General features: G+C 50.1%; 1 protein-coding gene and 1 long non-coding RNA gene across 2 annotated transcripts in view; one reads left to right on the forward strand and one right to left on the reverse strand.

Annotated features, from left to right (window-relative positions):
- Positions 1-1,638: 1,638 nt before the first annotated feature.
- Positions 1,639-20,136, reverse strand: part of ENPP6 (ectonucleotide pyrophosphatase/phosphodiesterase 6) — a 108,843-nt gene continuing 90,345 nt past the window's right edge. Inside the window, exons 7-8 of the mRNA XM_027077090.2 lie at positions 6,796-6,919; positions 1,639-2,233 (exon numbers count right to left, since the gene is read on the reverse strand). Of these exons, the coding sequence (XP_026932891.1) occupies positions 2,028-2,233; positions 6,796-6,919 (330 nt within the window). The 3' untranslated portion in view covers positions 1,639-2,027. The remainder of the gene's footprint in view (positions 2,234-6,795; positions 6,920-20,136) is intronic.
- Positions 2,228-8,490, forward strand: LOC113604632 (uncharacterized). Its single transcript, XR_003426605.2, has 3 exons — positions 2,228-3,053; positions 5,308-5,770; positions 6,223-8,490. It is a non-coding gene; the product is annotated as an uncharacterized LOC113604632 (long non-coding RNA).

Below are 20,136 nucleotides of genomic sequence, written 5' to 3' on the forward strand. Positions count from 1 at the left end.
ATAAGTGAGGGGAATAATGGTAGAGCAGGAAAGACAAGTGTTAAGACCGTGTACATGTTTTCACTCTCTTGATTTTGATGACCCACTTTTAACTTAATCTTCTAGGGATATCTATCTTCTAGGGATCCCTCCTTCAGGAAGGTGGGCGTCACTCAGTTCATTAGATCGCCATCCTTTCAGGAGAAAGGAAACTTTTGAACAACGGATGCCTGTTTCAACAGCCACTGCCAATGTTCTGAAAGCACCAATTTACTTTCAGCCATATAACAAAGGCCGATTTGCCTTCTTTCTAATTGATTCGAGGGCTTGCTGGCACTTTTAAAACACATTACGTCAATCCTCAGACATCTTTTGTGATGGTAAGTAGTGATCTTTTGCTCTGGTGATTCCAGGCACAGAGATGCTGCCAGCCTTCTCAAATCACAGTGTTGACCCTCACTTCTCAAGGCAAACACTATATATATATATATATATATATATATATATATATATATATAAGGGCTTCATCATCCTGAGACTCCATGTGCTGTCTCTCCCGGACAGAAGTCTCTTTTGTAAATGTGCCCCAACTCACTGTTAATGCAATCATATGTGCATGTGACTCCAGTCATTTGAAAGCGCATTGATCCTTTGTCTCACAAGATTTCCTACAGCAAATCTAGAAGACTAAGAACATTTCAACTCAGGCCCAGTGGCTCTTAGGAGTTTCCGAAGAACTTAGGTCCCTGAGGTGGCACTTTGACCAAACTGTTTCCTAATTAAATGGCTAATTGGTTAGTGACTGGGATTTGGTCCCAGCTTGGGTCCCTACCCCAGCTTGGGATTTTCCTCAGGATTCTGGGTCACTCGGGGTCCACTTTGCTGGTGCTTAACCAGACTTGCTCCAGAACTACTGGTGCATAGAACTTACGCTTAATGTGCTACCATTCCAAGCAGTGAACTGAGATTTCTGCAAACATGTCCACATGTCCTCGGCAAGATGCGTAATGACTGTATCAGACTGTGATGATAGGTCAGGTACTGCTACAGCCAACACTCTGGGGATCCAGAGCATGGCAGGTGATCCATCAGGCCACCCACACATGCAGGGCCTGCCATGTGCAAGGCTCCATGTTGTGACAGACTGGGAGAAATCTCACAGAAGCCCAGGGCTACAGCAGGCTTTCCTCCTCAAGGCGAGGGAGATGTTTTTGTGCACTCAAAACCTTGGGAGGGCACCCACATCTTCCACCTTGTTCTATGAGTTCTTCAATCCTTAGTAATTTTGATTGGCGATCCAAGCTAAGATATGCCCTCCCCGGGACTTGGCATAGAATGAAAAAGAGTCACAAACAGAAGACAGCTATTGATTTTATGGGGATTTCCTTTTTCTGGGATGGAAGAAGCAGTACAGGGTTGTGGCCATAGACCCCAAGGATGGCTCCTGGGTGTGGACACGACACAGACAAGGCCCTGCTTTGTGCAAGGCAGGACACAGGAAGGTCCAAGACTCCATGCAATATCCACTGACGCGGGGGCAGGCTCCTGCTCACTTCATCCGAGTAGCTGCATGAGAACAATGCAGAAAGGGACTGTTGAGCCAGTGAAAAGCTGGGGTTTTCCTTATCTCCAGAAGAAATAAAGTTTGGGGTTTTTGGTGGTTTTTTTAAAGGAAGTAGGGACTTTTGGGGCACCTAGGTGGCTCAGTTAAGCGTCCAATTCTTGGTTTCGGCTCAGGTCGTATCCCGAGGTTCGTGGGTTCCAGCCCCGTGTTGGGCTCTGTGCTGACAGCCAAAACTTGCTTCGGATTCTGTGTCTCCCTCTCTCTGCCCCTCCCCTGGTCACACACTCTCTCTCAAAAATTAACATTAAAGAAAAAAAAAATTTTTTTAAGAAGTAGGGACTTTTATGTATGGAATCATCCAAGAGCAGTATATTTACAATTTTTGTGGCCTCGATTGTGTTAATGAAGCTGTTATTCAAATAGAAAATGAAAACCATTGCACCGTGGAGCACACTTGGCTGTTTGGGGACAACGATAGCAGCGTCTATGCAAACAGTCGGAGTAGAATCAAGACCAGAACACAGCTGCTCGGCCGGACAGACGGAGCTGAGTCAGCCTCTCCCTTCAGCATGCACATCACCCTGGACCAGGACCCATTGTTGGGCAGGGGAGCAATGCCTGCCACGTTGCACATGATGTTGTAGACATCCACGGACCTGATTGGAGCGGCTCTGAAGTTGGATTTGAAATCTGAAAGGGAAAGGCAAGCAAACAAGTTGTCACAGCCACTCACTGGGCAGAAAGGGGCTGAGTCACAATACGGAGGAATGACACTCAGGCTCCAGGCAGCTTTGGGACCGGAAATCAGCTCTGCCAATGGGGCGTGGCCAAGTCACTGTGACCTTGGAAGGAGATGTGGAAGGGGTAGAGCTTACAAGAGGATGTCACTTCCTATGGCTCATGGAGAGGAGTTTCTTTAAAAGACAAGTCAGCAGACTGTCCTTGTGCATAACTGTGGTGCCTTTCTGACAAGAGCCATCCTGGGGGGGCAGAGGGGCATCTCCATTTTTGCTGCTCATTTCTGCAGAGCACTGGAGAGCAGGTGTGGTCGCAGAAGGTTGACTGTCTTGCTGAGCTCCCCAAACCCAATTACACGGTATGCTTATCTTCCAGAACATCTGTCTAGCAGGGACTGGTTGGACAGGGGGCCCCATAGCCACTCAAGAATTTTTGTTTCTCATTTTCCTGCCCCACTGAGGTCCCAGGGCTTAATGGAATGTGAAACTGTACGGTTTCCTCTGCACTAGCTAACTCAGAAGCAACAGTTTCTTAAGCAATGGTTTCTTAAAAAGCTCGGAAGATCAACTCAACATTCCGTGGGAGCCTTTCCCCGGCAGATAAAATACCCTAGCTGAGTGGAAAGCAAGCAAACTGGTACTGGGGTTCAGGACCCACGCGAAGCCTCCGAGAGCACTAATGGAGAAGAGTATTGTGCTTCCACCCAGAGGCGGCACCAAACTCCAGCAGGGACACGGGAATGTGAAGGGTAGGGCTGGCCCTTCGCAGCATGGTAAGTACAGAGGGATTTCAGTGGAGAGTGCACCTTCTCCTCCACAGGAGGCAAACAGGATGCTGAATGTTCAAAGAGTGAGCGTATGAGTTCAGTAATGTACAGAGCAGTTTCCCTTTCGGGCCCCAAACCAGAGCTACACTGAGGTTGAATTCAAGAAGGAGATTTCATCCATCAGTAAAGGCCTCTCTGCATGAGCTTTTAAACCACGCAAGACTTGGAAAAGAAATGGGTCGTACGGGGGCTGTGAAGCCAAGTTTCCTACCTTAGAAAATAGTCCTTTATAATTGCTGTGCTAAAATGATCCCACATACTGTATTTAAAAAGCGAACAAACACCAATGGCAACATAGTCCAGAAGTGCCAACAGCAAATCCTGCTCTTATGTTAACCCTGAAATTACAGATACAGAAAGAAGTTCTATTCAGAAAACTCTGCCACAGAGTATGCTAGAGCCAGGGCAACTTCCCCGGTGATGGCTTTTGCTCACTTGGGAGAATTAATGTTGACTTCGGTATATAAGGTTAATAGGCTCTACAATCAGCCCACAGCCACTTACTAGCTGGAGAAGCTCTGGAAATGGGTGTGGAAATGGTATGTAAACCATTGTTCCAGGAACGTTCTGTATGCTCAATAAATGGTAGTCGTTACTATTGGTAAACATGTAGAGTAAACACCCGGCAAGGGCAAGCTATGGATTGAAAATATGCACCCAGTACGTTACTTGGAGAGTTCACTTTACTTTTGGGGCAGAAAGGATAAGGGATAAGGTAGCATCACCTCATGGTAAAAACTAGTTAAAATCCAGAGCCTCCCTGGAGGGCAGGATCAGGACTGCCCCAGAATCCCAGCCCTTCTTAGTATCAAGGCAATTACAGGTAGGTGTCTGGTCAGACGTCCCCAGAGAAGAATCAGCTAAAGTATGAGAAATCAATGGAAAGGTTGTCCCAGTGATGTGTAAACAACTCCCCTCCCTCCTTCCAGCTTGCCAGGGGCCTGGATGTGATGGCCACACTGCCCCACCGCATGGTACCCGTATCCTTTCCACGTGTGTGGGTGGCAGACATCAGTAGACCCAACTTATCTTTCCCTAGCCTTCCCTTTCCAAGCATCCGCATCTTTAACACGTGGCAGGAAAAACTGAGCTCAAGCTCTACTGACAAAGAAATATTAGAAAAGATTACATTTTTACATCAAAAGTACAAAATTAAATCCTATGCACATAAGCAGGAAGGAGTATTGGGTTTTCTTTTCCATTCCATCTGGTTCATGGCTTCCTATTCTGCAGTGCTGGGACTTTGGACCCGATGAAGAGATGATCTAGGCTAGCATGAGAGCTTCTAGAAAATTCCGAAATAGCAAAACCAGATCCAGCTGGGGAGGACGTGGGGGCCAAGCTCCACTAACTCAAGGTGGCACTTTGAGCCTGGATTGGGAATCCAAGGTAGTCCCAAGAATTTAAATTTTGTTGATACTAAAACTGTTTCTCCTGAAGACAGAAGGTTCTGCAGGCCCACGCCATGCCTGGCCACCTTGGGGCTGCTTTCCGGGTGAGGCTTGCTAGCTCACGGGCAGCTCACTGAATCACACTCCTGCTGTCTTATCTTGAAACGTGGAGCTCTCCGGGGCAAGATTAGGTTGTTCAAATTAGAAAACTGGGATTAACCAGAGAGAGGCTATCTTCCAGAATTATTTCCTTTTCTTTTTGCTGGACCAGACTTACTGACTTCTAAAGCTGAATCTGGGCAGCCGCAATGATGCCCAGCTTCCTCCCTAAGCGAGAAGCGCATACAATTAATCAGGAGGGATGTACCTCCATCTCAATGTGCAGCTAGATAGCTATTAAAGGCCTCACTCTTAAATTTTCTTCTGAGTAAACAGTGTGTAAAGCTGTTCAATCTTTCATGAGAATTGGAGCCAGAAACGTGATGGTTTGCGGGCGGCTCTCAAGGCTGTATCTGCCTGGAAACATTTTTGCAATTGGCCCAGTCCATTTTCATCAGGGTCATCTATCTGTCTATAAAAGACTTAGGCTTTTAGTTTTAAAGGAGCATATGATGGAGGCCTTTGTTGATGGACAAACTCTCCCCACTAAATTTAACTTTAAGCTAATGCAGCTTTGAGTACTTTGTTTTAAAATTTTGGTTTGAGGCTAGATTTGCTTCTGCTTTAAAATATGCCTGAGACCCTTGCTTATAAACACTCCTTCAACTGACAACTGCTTTTGCATTCCCGATCTTATTTCTGTCTTCTAGGGAAGAAGGAGGAGATGCTTTTGAATGAAAGCCCTGATGTTTAATGTTCTCCTGTATAAAGGCCATGACCCTGGAATGTCTCCAACCTAATCTAACAGTTGACCTCAACCAAGTCCTTAAGGCTCCATCCCTCATTTGCTATGTTTTCAAGCTTTTTAGAGAATTAATGTTGAATTTAGTGTAAGAGGTTACATCTGACATGAGGCTTGGCCGACCAGAACACCCACCAGCTACCACTGGTTAATGGCAACCTGCGTGGGCATGTTCTGAACTCTTTTAGGCCAATGTCGTGAACCTGGTTGGCCCTCTATGAATGTTTGCTGCTCCTGGTTCTGATGCTTCAGGATGTGGGAACTTGGGTCACATGTGGGAAAGGATCTGGACTGATGTGTTCCCTAAGCTCAGGAGGCCAGGGGCTCCTGTGGCGGATGCAGAAACTGATGTCTCATTGTTCTCTTTTGTGGTAAGTAGAGTGGCCCAAGGCAGATGAAATGAGTTGGGTTGACATACATGTTCGTCTTGCTACAAGAAGAAGAGCAGACCTTCTAGGCAACACCTCTAACCTATAATTTGAAAGGGAAGTGTGGACTTTCATGGGCTGAAACATTCTGATCTATATCTAGAAAACAGCATTTGGAATACGATACCAGGGTAGGTTTATTATATTTAATAAGGAAAGTGGACAGTAGTAAGAAAGACTAGCTTATAAGCCAGTCAACTGATGGCTGATGGCTGTAGAATGCGTCTCTCCCTCTGCTTTTTGTTTTGTTTTTAAGAAAGAAGGGGATGTTTGGGTCACAGTATGATCTCCAGAGTGTGTGATAAACTTTCCCCAAATGTGAATTTACAGTCCTCTGTCAGTTAAAGCAAATGACCAAATAGACCCTCTCCATCTCCCCTCTCTTCCATCCCTAGGAATTTATCTGGTCAAGGAAGAGACATCAAGGAAGAGAAAGTCATTCTGGCTCATTCTCAAAGTCAGTCTCCAGGTCATTTCCTAGCCTGGCCTTGAGCACATCCCAGCTTCTGGTTGGGCCCTAAACCGAATGACCCCCACAGGGGTGGGTGCTCTAGACAGGGAACCCTGGAAGGCTCAGACCCTGTGAAGTGGTCACATCACCTCTGAGACTCACAGCTGTCAGCAACCTGGTGTCTGATAAGCTTTCCTGGACATCAGATAACTGTGAAATAACGTTTTGATGAATTAAGTAAAAAACGAATCACAAACATGTGGAATACATTTTCTTCACTGCACTCAAGATTTAAAATTTACAAGGAAAAGTATTTGGCCACATTTGCCAAACCTAAGAAGCATTTGAAAGCAAGCCAGCAAAAGATGTTTCATGGAGACCAGCTGGGTTTGCTCAGCTTTGCTCATAAAGAGGGTCCATAAAGAAACCGCTTCAGCCTTTACTGTTCTATCAGCCCCTACTGGAGACACTTCCTTGGGAACGGAGGACTAAAAGAATTTGGTCAGCTCTTGCCTACCGGGTCCAAAGGCCAGGAAGATGCCCCTCATGTCCATGAGTTCATTGTCATAGCCATGCCACCCACGCTGCCAGCCTTCTCTCCTGCCAGTGCTGTTCATCCAAAATGGAAGTGACTCTCGATTCTGAAACCAAGCAAAGCAGTTACATTACCCTTTGTCCCAACCATCATGATGAGTGAGCATCTGGCCCAGACTCCCACCCAGTGTGGGGATTTCCTTCTCAACATTCTCCACTGGGGCCATCCAGCCTCAGCTGGATCACTTCCTTCTTCAGGTAGCTCAGACCATTGGAGGCACACCGGTAAATTGCCACAGAGCTCTAGTTATAAAAGTATTTCCTTACACGGAGCTGAACTGTACCTTGTGATCAGTTTTAGAGCCACTAAATATATCATGTTAGAGACGGAAGGGATGTTAAAGTGTATCTGTGGTATAGTAAAAGGTATATTTGGCTTTGGTCCCATGTTCCTGACCCAGAGCTCCCAAAACCCTGGGTGTGTCCCGAGTGACAGGAATTCATAATGAGCCCCTTTCTCCCATAGCCGAGTACATGGTAATGGGATGGCTCACTGCAGTGGGGGGCTGGGCAGCTTCAGGAGGTCACTGGAGGAACCAACCACGTGATGGGGGGGTTAAAAATTTCAGCCCGTCCCCTGTGCGCTAAGGCTGCATTCAGGCTTGTGGCCAACGATGGTCACTCGTGCCTGTGCCGAGAAACCTGTGTAAAAACCCCGGAGGGCTGTGGCCTAGGGGGCTTCTGGGTAATTGAACAAATTGATGTGCTGGGAGGGCAGTGACCCCAAAGAGAGCATGGAGGCCTTGTGCCTCACCCCCCCAAACTCGGCCCCATGCCTCTCTTCCGATTGGCTGTTCCTGAGTTGTATCCTCTGTACTGAAACTAATCATAAACAGAGCACATTTCTGAGCTCTGTGATTCATTCCACTCAATTATCAAACCTGAAAAGGGCTGTGAGAACCTGCCAATCGCACATAAGTATGGGTGGCCCGGGGACCCAGGACCCCGGGGCGCGTGTGGGGTGCGAAGAGGGGGCGGCCCGGTGGGACTGAGCCCCCTGGTGCAGGGGCCGCTCCAACTCCAGACGGTCAGTGTCAGGACTGGGCTGAATTGCAGGACACCCGACTGCTGTCAGAGAATTGCTGGAAAATACAGAGTCTAATCTAATCACCTCATTTCTCTAGCAAACCTGACAAAACCCAGAGGCCTTTCCACCCCACACACCACCCCCATCTTTCTGTTTTTCTAGCTCCACCCTTGGGAGCAACTTGGGATAAATTCATCCCCTCCCCTCAAACACTTGAAGATGACACTTCTGTTCCTCTTAGCCAGGGCTCTTACGTTTCCTCCAACAGTCTTCATCTGGGATGGGCTCCAGAGCCGTCACTTCTCTGTCACCCTTCTTCCCTTCAGAACTCAAGTTTTCTTGGACCACAGATGCTTACTTCTGAGACCACGGCTTAAAGAAGGTTCCGTGGGGCCTGAGGAGGCTGCGGCCAGCGGGACAGAACCCTAGCCCTCCACTGCAGACTAAACATTCTTTCCTGATATTCCAGTCACCTTCCGTGGAACAGGGTTCGATACCACAGACATTGCAAATGCAGGAAGTAGACCGACTGGTCATGAAGGACGCTTGGACCCAACAGTACCAGCAATTTATAGGTTGGTGCATCAGACTTGTGATAGTACCATCTTGGGGGCGCCTGCGTGGCTCAGTTGGTTGAGCATCTGACTTCAGTTCAGGTCGTGGTCTTGAGGTTTGTGGGCTTGAGCCCCGCATCGGGCTCTGTGCTGACAGCTCGGAGCCTGGAGCCTGCTTTAGAGTCTGTGTCTCCCTCCCTCTCTGCCCCTCCCCTGCTCCGCACTCTCTCCCAGAAATAAACATTAAAAAAAAATTAAAGACCTGTAACAGTACCATCTATGTACTTAATCAGGAGGTTACACTGACATTCACTTCGTCGTCGCCACGTCCCGGTGTTGGATGATGTCATTTTCCCCACCGTAGAGGTGAAGGAACTAAGGCACAGAGAGGGTGAGGGTCACTCTCAAAGTCACACAGCTGTTGAGAGGCAGGGCTGGGATCAAACCCAGGTCATCTGTCTCCTGGTCCTTGTGCCTCTCCCACCGCCCCACAGCCAGAGGCCGCGGTGGTGCTCCTGCCGGCACTGACAAGGAGGCGGCCCCTGTCCCTTGCCTCTCCACCGAGTAGTGGCCAAAGTATAGAAGAGAGGTTTTAAAAGGGGATTCCAGTTTGCCAACGTTCTGCCTCCATGACCCTGAGCGAGCTACTTTTCTCAGCTTCAGGCTCCCTGCTGGATGTGATAATACCTGCCTCACAGAGTTCTGGGAGGAGGTCATGACTGTGCTACATGCCTGACACATAATAGATGCTCAGTAAGTAGCCGCAAGATGGTCTCCAGATGTCGCTGGCTGCGGGGCGAGGCGCTCTGGTCCTGTGCGGCCGGACAGTGATGGCTGCGAGCCCCGAAGTCCCCTCTGCCTATTTAGCTGTCATATCGCCCTGCGCACACATCCAGTCTCACCCCATAAATCGCTCCCTGGCATGACCGCTTTCCAAATCACACTAGATCACTGACTCTCCGTTTCCTGAATTTCCATCATCCCTCCGCCTCCTTCTCCAGCTGTAGCTTGTATCTTTCCACGGGAATGTTTTTATTAACTTACTGCACTTCTAACCTGTTGTGCTGGGTTTGCTCTTGGGTCTGCAGCGATGACCGCAGCACATCCAGCGTAGCTCCGTCAGCTGATGTGAGGTGTCGCTTCCCCGTCAGGCTACGAGGCAGTGATTCCTGCTGCCCCAGGTAGCACATTTTGTTACTAAGGACGTCACAGTTGATGACCCCCACAGGACATGTGTGCCCCATGACCAAGGGACCGATGAAAGGGAGATGCAGACCCATTACCTGATTTCAGAATATTCCAGTCCAAATTGCACAAGTACAGACATACAGCCGCGAAAGCCTTGGCCTGAAGGTCACCGGGGCTCTGTCTGATCACAGGTTGAGTGCGTTCTTTTTTATTAAAGTGACAAAGTTGTCCAGTGAAACACCTCTTCTTACTGATTTGAAAAAGTAAGAACAAACTGGCAGCTTATGAGAGAAGCTGACCATGTCCCCTAAGTGACGGGACGGAGTACGTTACGTACGTGGCCTTGACTTCAAAATGGCATGTGGATGATCTTCTCCCTTCCCTTCCCTGGTGGCTTTCCCTGTCTCTGTTCCCTGTCTCTGTTCCACTTCCTCATCCCAGAGACATACATATGAGGTCACGCTGACAAATGCGTGTCACGGGCCTCTGCACCTCCAGAGCAGAAACCCCCAGGCAGCACGTCCTCAAGGTCCTGCTTGAGGAGAGCGGACCTCATCCTGACTCTACCAGGCCCAGGGACTGCCACACAGTACCACCTAGTGACGTTCTGGGGAGGTGCCCAGGCCCTCCAGACCTGGTCAAAGCTGAGACGGGGGTAGAGGAGTGGTGTGTGTGTGTGTGTGTGCGCGTGTTCGTGTGGAAGGAGGAGGGGAGCACTTCTAAGTTTGGGTCACTAAGGGAGCTGGGCCCAGGGCAGGGTGGGCAGCCGATTCCCAGGGCCGCGGGGAACACCGATCCCGCGGCAGCGGGTGGCGGGAGGGCCCAAATAAGGCGCCCGCCCGGACAGGGTAGTTCCCCTAATGAACAGGTGAGGGAGGGAATCCGCTCTACGAAGGCCACGGAGGAACAGGGTACTGTTGGCGAGGGGAGCCGCAGGGAAGGGTGGGCACGTCCCTGTCCCCACGCACGTGGGAGAAGGCAGTGACTTAGGAGGCTGTTCGTTCCGTCCTGCAATTCGAGGGACAGGCGCGGAGCTCCGGCCACCCTGCTAGGCTTTTGGGTGAAACGCCTTCCTTCACCTGATGGAGCTCGTCTTCAGCGAGGAAAGGAGCGGGGCTACGGCTTCTGTCCCGGGCTTCGGTCCCGATGCCCGCGCCTACAGGGACAGGCGGTGAGGCGGATCCGGCCCCGGGGCGCCTTTGGCCTGAGCGGAGGCAGGAAGAGCCCGCCGTGGGACTCCTGTCCGTGGGGGCGCGGGGTGCGTGTAGCGGAGGAGCCTTGGTGACGGCCGCGGGTGGCTCTGACAGTGTGGGCCCGGGGTGCCCGCGGGAGCACGGCCACACGCCCCCCGCCCCGTCCCTCCCCCCCCTTCCCCGCCCCGTCCCCCCGGGAGCTCCGGGAGCGGGGAAGGCCATGGCCGCCCGGCTGGGAGAGCTGGACAGCCTCTTACGGGAGGAGGAGAGGGAAGCGGCCGTGGGAGAAGAGTTGGCAGGAGCGAGGAGGAGAGAGGACCCGGAGTTCTCCGCTCGCAGTGCTGACAGCTTGTGCCAGTCACTGCGGTTCGCCCAGCACCAGGGCTGGCAGACTTTCCTTTTACTTATTTACTTTTTAATGTATTTATCTGGAGAGAGAGAGAGAGAGAGCGTGCAAGCAGGGGAGGGGCAGAGAATGAAGGAGAGAGAATCCCAAGTAGGCTCCCCACTGTCCGCACGGAGCCAGACAGGGCATTCGAACCCGTGAACCATGAGATCGTGACCTGAGCCAAAACCAAGAGTCTGATGCTTCACCGACGGAGCCACCCAGACACCCCAAGACTTTCAGTTTTAAAACCAGGACGGTCCTCGGCAAACGGAGATATGCTGGCCGTTCTACAGTGAACACTATCTTGCAAATTTAAATAAAATCTTCACTATGTGTGATTTGTTCAGAACATTCCAGAGCTTTACGGGACCCCTCCTCTATACATGGGTAGGTAGCAGGGAGGGGACCCTCTTTGATGAGCCATTAAGCTAGTTAATCATTTCTAACAGGAAGGAACCAGAAGTAGCCCCACATGGGGAAACACCGGGAGAAATGGTTATTATGTTTGCAGACTTGTATTCTTTTATTTGGGCGCCTGCACTCTGCTGCCGGCTCACCGTGAAAATGCCTGTCATCAGCTTGCTTGAATTCGGGAAGCCAGGGGAGTGTTTATGAGATAAGAGTTACAGTCTCTAGACTACATCTTTGTCTCAATCATCCTTAGAATTAAAAAAGAAAAAAGAAAAAAAGTAATGTGCACTGTTTACTCCCAAATCAGCAAACCAGTTAATGAAATTTGTTCAACACACGCCCGGAGGCATCTCTGAATTTGCCATTTCATGGCGAGTTCAGTCCTTTATGGTGCTGAGCTGGGAGGTACAGGGAGCACAATCAGAAATGGGGGTAGGGTTGGGAATGAGGGTGAAGGTAGAAGGAGGGATAGAAGGACAAGAAGCAAGGAGCAGCCTGGACAATCTGTATCATTAGCTTCTGTTTGCACACGGCCAAGGCACTTGCTTTGGCAAAATCTCAAGGCATTTACTCATGTTTTATCGTTGCATTTTCGGAATACGTTAGCATGTACACCTCTCACCTCTTCCTTCTGACTTCCCCTCAGTATAGATCAGAAAATGGTTGCGAAACCACACAGAAAAATACTCCTAAGGAGGCAGGAGGGCCACCAGCTGCTGGGACAGCATCTGGGCCCCAGCTCTCGCCGTGCACCCCAAAATGACTGTGTGGGGAGGCTGAGGACGCAGAAGATTTCCCCCAAGGCCAGGGGACCATTTGAGGGCCTTGTCGGCTCCTCCTGCTCTGTTTGACTTCCTGTCCAGTCTTCCCCCACTGGAGGCCACAGTGGACCCTCCTACCTTGAAACTTGGGAGCGCTCACTGTCTACACTGCTGGATCCCAAGCCTGGCTCTGCAGAGACCGCCCTGAGCTTCAATGGGGACCTACTTTGGGGTATCTGCATTCAGTAGGTCAGGGTGAGGCAGGGAATATCTCTACTTAATAATCTCTCCCCACGTGGTTGGGACACATAGTCAGGTCTGGAAACCCATTCTCCCGGCACCTGTCTTGTGCTACATTAAAGTACCCGTTCCTTTCTAAGGACACTTCTTGTTCATACTGGATTACCATGCTGAGATCTGAGTCTGTGTCTCAGGCCCTCTGAGCCTAGCAGCCTAGGGCCCCCCTCCTGGAGGGAATGCAGGGTCTCAGGGCGAAAAGATTCAGTCACGCAATCTGCTCACCGAGGATTGCAGGAACCAGTGGGGCCTTACCGGCTGATTTCATCCGGCATCCAGTCTCATTGGTCGGGGCCTGTGGGGTACCGGTGGTTAAACTTTTTGACTACCACCCCTCCTCTCAACCGCTAAAAGTGTAATTCTTCCAGTGAAGTGGGGTTGGACACCCAAGTTTCTCCCCGATGAGGCATCTCACTGAATCTCCGGGGCTCTGGGGGAACACAACTGAAATCTGGTCAGATGAACATAAATAAAATGTGAACACCGATCCGAAGTGTGTGAATGGCCTAATAAACATAAATCTACTTTATTCTCCTAGGACACAGTTGTAAGAGGAACCACCCATGTGCCAGAAAAGACTAGAAACTTCTGACATCATCTCAGGCTGAAAGAGGCACCCGATGGTGTCCAAGTCAGGGGTGGCTTCACTTAAAACTCTTGTGGCAGCGACAGCAGGTTGGCTGGCTCGGGTGGTTTCGTTGCTAGGGTTAAGTCTGAGCCACGGTTTCCACCATGGACCCGTTTCTTGGGTTTCCCCCATGGCTCTCCCAAGAGGCTTCCTGTTGGCCTGACTCCTTGGAGGCCTGTGGGGGTGGTGGTCGGGAACACAGCTGTGCAAAGAGGTCTCCCTACCAGTTTCTCTCCCTGCATCTTAGGAGGCTGCCTCTTCCTAAAACAGAATTTAATTGCTCAGGCCCCGGGCCCTGCTCTGACCCTGGGAAGCCCTGTGGCCACACCCAGCCTAATCCTTTGAACAGAAAATGTCAGGGAGCAAAACCAGCGGGGGTCAAGAGAAGAAGAATTCCCTGGAGGACAGTGAAGGGGTGGACAGCACAGAGCGGATCGGGCTCCTTTTTTCCTTTCCCCCCAGGGCCGTGTTTACTGAAGTGTGCCAAGGGTGAGGAGGGTGTGCGTGTGCCCCCAGGCGACCCGAATCCCCACCAGAAAGTAAGCAGCTCCCGGCGCTCGACAGCCAACTTCCTGAAGCTCAATTAGTCGGGCCTGGACAACACCACTCTTAGCTGCCACTAAAACTCAGAAGCTACATTTTCCAGATTGTCTTGATTTCCCAACATATTTTGGGGCCGTGCCTAACTGCCATTCGACTGAAGACCTTAGAATTGAGCCTGGCATTTCACATCCTTCGCCAGTTTTCAAAATAAGTCTTTCCTCTGGAGACAAATCTTGGCCTCCCTTAGACACTCGGGCCTGGATTACCTGTATTTCTCTCCACTCGGACAGGAGTGAGCCCAGAAGATCGGCAACGAAGTGCCATGTCTTACGGTGCCTCACCAGGCTGGGGCCGCCCCCCCTTTCTGAGCACCCTGGCATGAGGTAGACGCCGTCCAGGACAGGCCACAGGACTTAGCCCGGAAGGGGAGGGGTTGGCGAGAGCTTTTGCTGCATCCCACACTTGGGCTCCAGCTGCGGGCTAGCTGAAGCTAGCAGAACAGCCATCACTGGTTTAAACCCCCTTTCCCTGTTGAAGTCTCTCCAGGGGCAGCTACTAAAGAGCAAAAAGGAAAGGCTTTCCTGATTCAGCCTTCCTCTCTGCTTACTTGGTTACCTATGAAGTGAACAGCCTGTTGATAAGCAGCCCGGAGTCAATGGTCTTCGTATTTAGGAATTCATCTGTCAATTCATATTCCACAAACACGTGCTGAGCCTCTGTCATGTACCGGGTTCCACGGAGGAAAAGGGAGGTGAAGACGCCACAGGCCTGCCTGCGAGGAGCTTATACTCCAGGAAGGAAGAGTCCGAAAGCAGACACACGAATGTAGCAGGCAGGGGAGAGAGGCCGGCTTTTACGAGAATTCCACGCTGGAGGAAGTTAGGGGGGAGCCGGGTGTTTCACGGGACAGCCGGTGTCTGAGCTTACGGACAGGTGGGAGTCAAGGAGGAGAGGGCACCCCAGGGGCTCTGACTGATGCTACCGGGGCCTGCGGAGTACAGGCTGATCTTTTAGGTACAGGTATCCCCTGCTTTTTGTAAGTTCGAGTTACACAACTTTGCTTTTACGAAAAGAGCTGCATTAGTAACCTGCTTTTGCTGACTGAAAGATATTCAAGGAGGATTTCTGTTTTGGGAAGAAAAAAAAAAAAAGACGGAAAGCGAACACAGTGTTCAGCATCGGTTTTGCAGTAAGCCTTCACAGAGGCAGCGCGTACCTGAACAGCTCCTTCCCTGGAAACCACCAGAGCTTTGAACCCCTCCTGTGAGCATCTGGGCTTTGTGTCGATTTGCTTTGTGCGTCCATTAGCAAGAGGTGACCTAAGGTATCAGAAAAGCCTGAGAGAGGTCATTTTGGGGGGGCCTGGGAAAGCTCATGAATTTTTCCAAATAAATTAATGGTAATTGCTTCTTTGCTTTGTGCCATTTCTGCTTACGGAAGCTTTCATTGGAACACTCCGCCTCCGGATAGCGGGGCAAAGCTGCATGTGGACGGAGGAACGGACGTGGAGGGGGGAAAGATGCACTTGAGCTCGGCGGAAACTACCCTCAGTACCTCCCCACTTTGCCTTTTCCCGTGTTGTTCCTGACGTTCCCATATGCCAAGGACATGCAGCATCACTGGACCTGCCTCCTGAAGGCAGTGGGACGACCCTGTCTGACCAAATCCGTTGCGTGCCGGCGCCCCCTGGAGGAGAGATGGGGGTGGAGCATGGGTAAGTGAAACCTGGGGACTGGGCAGTGGGGGGGCTCCTGAAGGGTTATGGCCTTTGACCCCTGGCAAGCACAAGCCAAGAGGTTTCCAGGGGACAGTGACCAGGTCTTAGGGAGCAGAGGGGGTGGGGACATCAGTTAGGAAGTTCTTGAAGAAAGGAGCCTGGCAGGTGTGACAGGCCAGGGCTGGACCTCGGCAGGCGGCCTGGATTTTTCTCCTCTTCGTGTTTAGTCGGTCCTCTGCCGCCCTTGCAGGAGGAGAGCCGGGGAAAGGACTGGCTGTAGTCGGAAATCCAGTCCAGATATTGAAGAATGCAGGAGCAGAAGCAAGCTTCGGGGAGCCACTGGCCAGGGAGCTTGCTTTTCTGCTGCAGCAACAGCAGTCACACTGGGTAATTGTGCAATTCCAGGTGACAAATTAAATCTGTTCCCCTGTCTTTATCTTTTTCAGTGACAGCTCTCTAAGTGACCGTTAAAAAAATGAGCTCAGTTAAGTCTTCCCGTTAGAGCAGCTGCCTTAGAGTGTGCAAGGCTTACATCGGTAGCAAAAAGTTGGTGTTTACATGGGAGGGGCAGTGTCGCCAGGGAAGCCAAATCTTGCATGTTGCAGCATGGCGGCCAAAGACAGGCAGGATGGGGAGATGCGGCTCTATTTTACTGGCCCCAACCGGCACCAAATCGTCCTGACTCAGCTGTTTTTCTAATCGTGTCTAAACCAGAAGAAAGACTCCTCTGCTATCCACACCCAGAGCCAGGGAGACGGCTTTCCGGGGGGAGAAGCTGGTCCTGCTGCAGACGCCAAGTGGGGTTTAGCTCAGAAACGTCATCATCTGTGCTCCGCGCTGCTGTGCAGGTGACGGAGCAAAACACAACGTTCTTTTACCACGTGGGGAGAGCGACGGCCCAGCTCTGAGCAGGAGCAAAGATACAGAATGGAGTTTTTCGATTCTCTGCAGTCAAGGAAGTATAACGAACAACAGAAAGGTGTAACAGAAGAAAGTCTAAGACAACAAGGAAACGGATGGACATGCGTCTTTAAGGTTTTTCAGAAAACAAAGAGATAAAACCCTATGTTCTATCAAGGGAGAATCAGAAATTCTAATTTTCACCTGTGAGTCTTGGGACAAAAATCCACAAATTCAAGGAGGGGAGTAAAATGAAGGCATTCATTCAATCTAGGAAACTGAGGTACAAAAAGGAGTCACTGAAAGACATCTAATTTCTTTCAGGACTCAGGGACGACCATGATTTGCCAGGGAAACATTTCATGTTTTTACGTTACTCACAGACACTGTAAGTCACACTAAGGTAACTGAGTGTGCCACCAGCTCTGAGCTGGCTGCTAGGAAGCTAGAGTGACGTTAGTGTCCCACGTTATGTTGTGGTGCGTTACTTTCAGGACTAACAATATCCTCTACGCAGACTCATCGGGAGGGACAGACGCAGTAGCCAGGAGGTACTTCATTCAAGATAACTGTTATTATTGGGGCGCCTGGGTGGCACAGTCAGTTAAGCGTCTGACTTCAGCCAGGTCACGATCTCGCGTCTGTGAGTTCGAGCCCCGCGTCGGGCTCTGGGCTGATGGCTCAGAGCCTGGAGCCTGTTTCCGATTCTGTGTCTCCCTCTCTCTCTGCCCCTCCCCCGTTCATGCTCTGTCTCTCTCTCTGTCCCAAAAATAAATAAACGTTGAAAAAAAAATTAAAAAAAAAATAAAAAGAAAATTGTTATTGTTGTTGACCAAAATTTTAAGAAGAAATGTTTCTTCATGGGTTTATTACCTGCAAAAGGTGCAATGACTGTATTCATGTCCTTGAGACTGTGGGGGAGGACTCGTTGTAAAGTTTCTAGTGAACCAGGCGTGGTCAATGTCGATTCCTGACCGCAGTACTAATTAAAGCTGGGTGAGTTAACAGTGATGGTCCCTGTATTTGGTGGGTCAACACTAATCTTTCCAGAATCTTATTTTTTCACATCCTGTTTATCTTACTTCTGATTTCATTCTTAAAACAAAACAAAACAAAAAAACTCTCCGCTTCAAAATATTTAAAAAATCATCTCAAATTTCCTTTTGGAAATAATTCTGTATTTTTCAAAAAGGTTTTCAAGCGATTGTCCATCGTTAGACATTCTTCCTTTCTGTTCTTGTGGCTTCTTCCCCCACTTCTTTTTTTTTTTCAACGTTTATTTATTTTTGGGACAGAGAGAGACAGAGCATGAACGGGGGAGGGGCAGAGAGAGAGGGAGACACAGAATCGGAAACAGGCTCCAGGCTCTGAGCCATCAGCCCAGAGCCCGACGCGGGGCTCGAACTCCCGGACCGCGAGATCGTGACCTGGCTGAAGTCGGACGCTTAACCGACTGCGCCACCCAGGCGCCCCTTCCCCTACTTCTTAAAAGCATACAGTGAAACACTGGGCGGCCCCTGTTAACTGATTTAGTTCTGATTTACACAAACATATGTATGCGTATGTGTGTAATCATGTGATATGTACAAAATATAACAATGTAACATAGTATGCAATATGGTGCATAATTACCACATGGCTCGCCCTCAGAAGACACGTGATTTGACTGGCTTCCTGCAGAAGAGCAGATACCTGGACCCTCAGTGCAGAGGGGAGGGGTGTTGGGAGGTCGGGGAGGCGGTGATGAGGCCCCATCAGATTTGTCACCGGGCTTTGTGAGCGGGCCACCGCCAGCTAGTCACCAAGTTTGTCCTCATTCTCCTCTCACCTCCTCTTCCTTGTGATCTAAGTTTCAGGGACTCGTGTGCCTCATTCCAGAGCCTCTGTATCACTTCTGTCTTGCGACTGTGGTGCCCTGGTCCATGCTGCAGCATATGTTAGATCTCAGGACCAAAGCGGACTCAAGGCAGGAATTTTCTAGCCACGCTGCTGAGTTGATGGATGAGACCCAGGGGGAGGCTTGCTAGTGGGGTCTGGGCAGAAGCGGATGTACAGTGCAGTTAAAGAAGCTTAAGCATCAAGGCTTCTCACTCTCGTGGGTTTCTTCCAAGTCCCTACACCTAATTTTATATTTATAATTATGTATTCTTTTCTTAAAGAGAGACACCCCCCCCCAAATTTTATAACTGTGAGAGTCCCATGAAACCAGTATCTGCCTCTGATTCTGGGATGTATTTTTTGCTCCCTAATAAAAGTAGGAGACATACAAGAAGCTACACCCCTTCTTTCCTGCTTTGGGAGAACCTGCAGGGATGTGATGCTCGGGGCTGTGGCAGCCGTCTTGTGACCCTGAAGGGAAAGCCAAAAGAACCACAGAAGAGCTGACTCGGGGCCTTGATATGATGGACATGATTGAGCTGCTGGATGAGCCAACCCTAGAACCGCCTACCTCCAGACTTCCCGTTATGTGAGGTAGGAAGTCTTTACTAGTTAAGGCACAGTTATTCAAGCGGTCTGTGGCTTATAACCAAGAGCATCGTGCCGATACCTCCAGGTCCCCCCATCGCTATGTTTTAGTCACTCACTGAAGAAACGTGCATCTCCCTGCTGGATGTGCTACTGCCACGATGCGCACCTTCTAGAAAGCTCTTACAGCTAGAGCAGCTTCACTGTTGCCCATCCTACCCTGCTGGAGGGGCTCAGCGCCTCCCCCATTGGAACTGAGACGGTACCTCGGCAGTTGGGCAGTGTCTCCGGCTTCCCCACTCTTCCCACTAAGACTGTCTTCCCGTAAATTACTCCAGATCACCTCGGTAATCCCTCCCTACCATGATCCAGCTTCTCAGTGCCCTTGCCTTCAGCTAACTATGAGAAGGTAAACAACAGATGCAAATAATCATGCAAAGACACGTGTGACAGATAACCAGATGGACCGTCATCATCTCTTTGTTTGAAAAACTCAGCAATTCCACCAGAATTTCCTAAATTGAGAGAGTTTCAAACTGTAAGCTCTTGTGAGTGGCTTGCCAAGTTGGCTTTACGGAATAAAGTCGTGCAGGCACCCACCCAGCTGACCCAATTGGCTGCATGTGTGTTCAATGCAAAGCTGCGAGAAAATCATTACAAATGAAAATGCCAGGAGCCTAGAAGAATCACGCTCCAGGTAAATGTCAAACGGTGTGATAAAGTGAAGAAAGAAGCATTTTGGTTCCCAGAGGAGGGGAGCAGGAGGAGGTAGAGGGACCTTCTTGGAAACTTCTACAATCACATGGTGTGGAAGCCAAAGTGTGATTAGACAGCCCAGCTTGGCCTCAGGACCGTGCAGACTGACATCTCTAACTGGGTCTGTTTGATTTCCTCGGTGACCAGATGCTTCTCTTTGAGAGCACACAGGAATGACTCAGTCCTCCTGAGTCACCGATTTTCATGCCAGGGAACCCCCATTTTCCCACACCTAGGTCCCTAGACCTCCACCCATTTGCCTGACCGGCGTTTCTGCTGATCACCGCCTGCCCTCTCTCCGGCAGATAACTCTAGTCGTGCGTCCTCATACTTCACTGATGTCAACCAACGGCTCCCATGTGCCAACACCTGCCAGTCTCTTTTGCCCTGCAGTCTGGGCTGTCTGCAAGCCATCCTCAAACTCAATGTCTGTGG

Source organism: Acinonyx jubatus, chromosome B1 (genome assembly GCF_027475565.1).
Source record: "Acinonyx jubatus isolate Ajub_Pintada_27869175 chromosome B1, VMU_Ajub_asm_v1.0, whole genome shotgun sequence".
NCBI lineage: Eukaryota > Metazoa > Chordata > Mammalia > Carnivora > Felidae > Acinonyx > Acinonyx jubatus.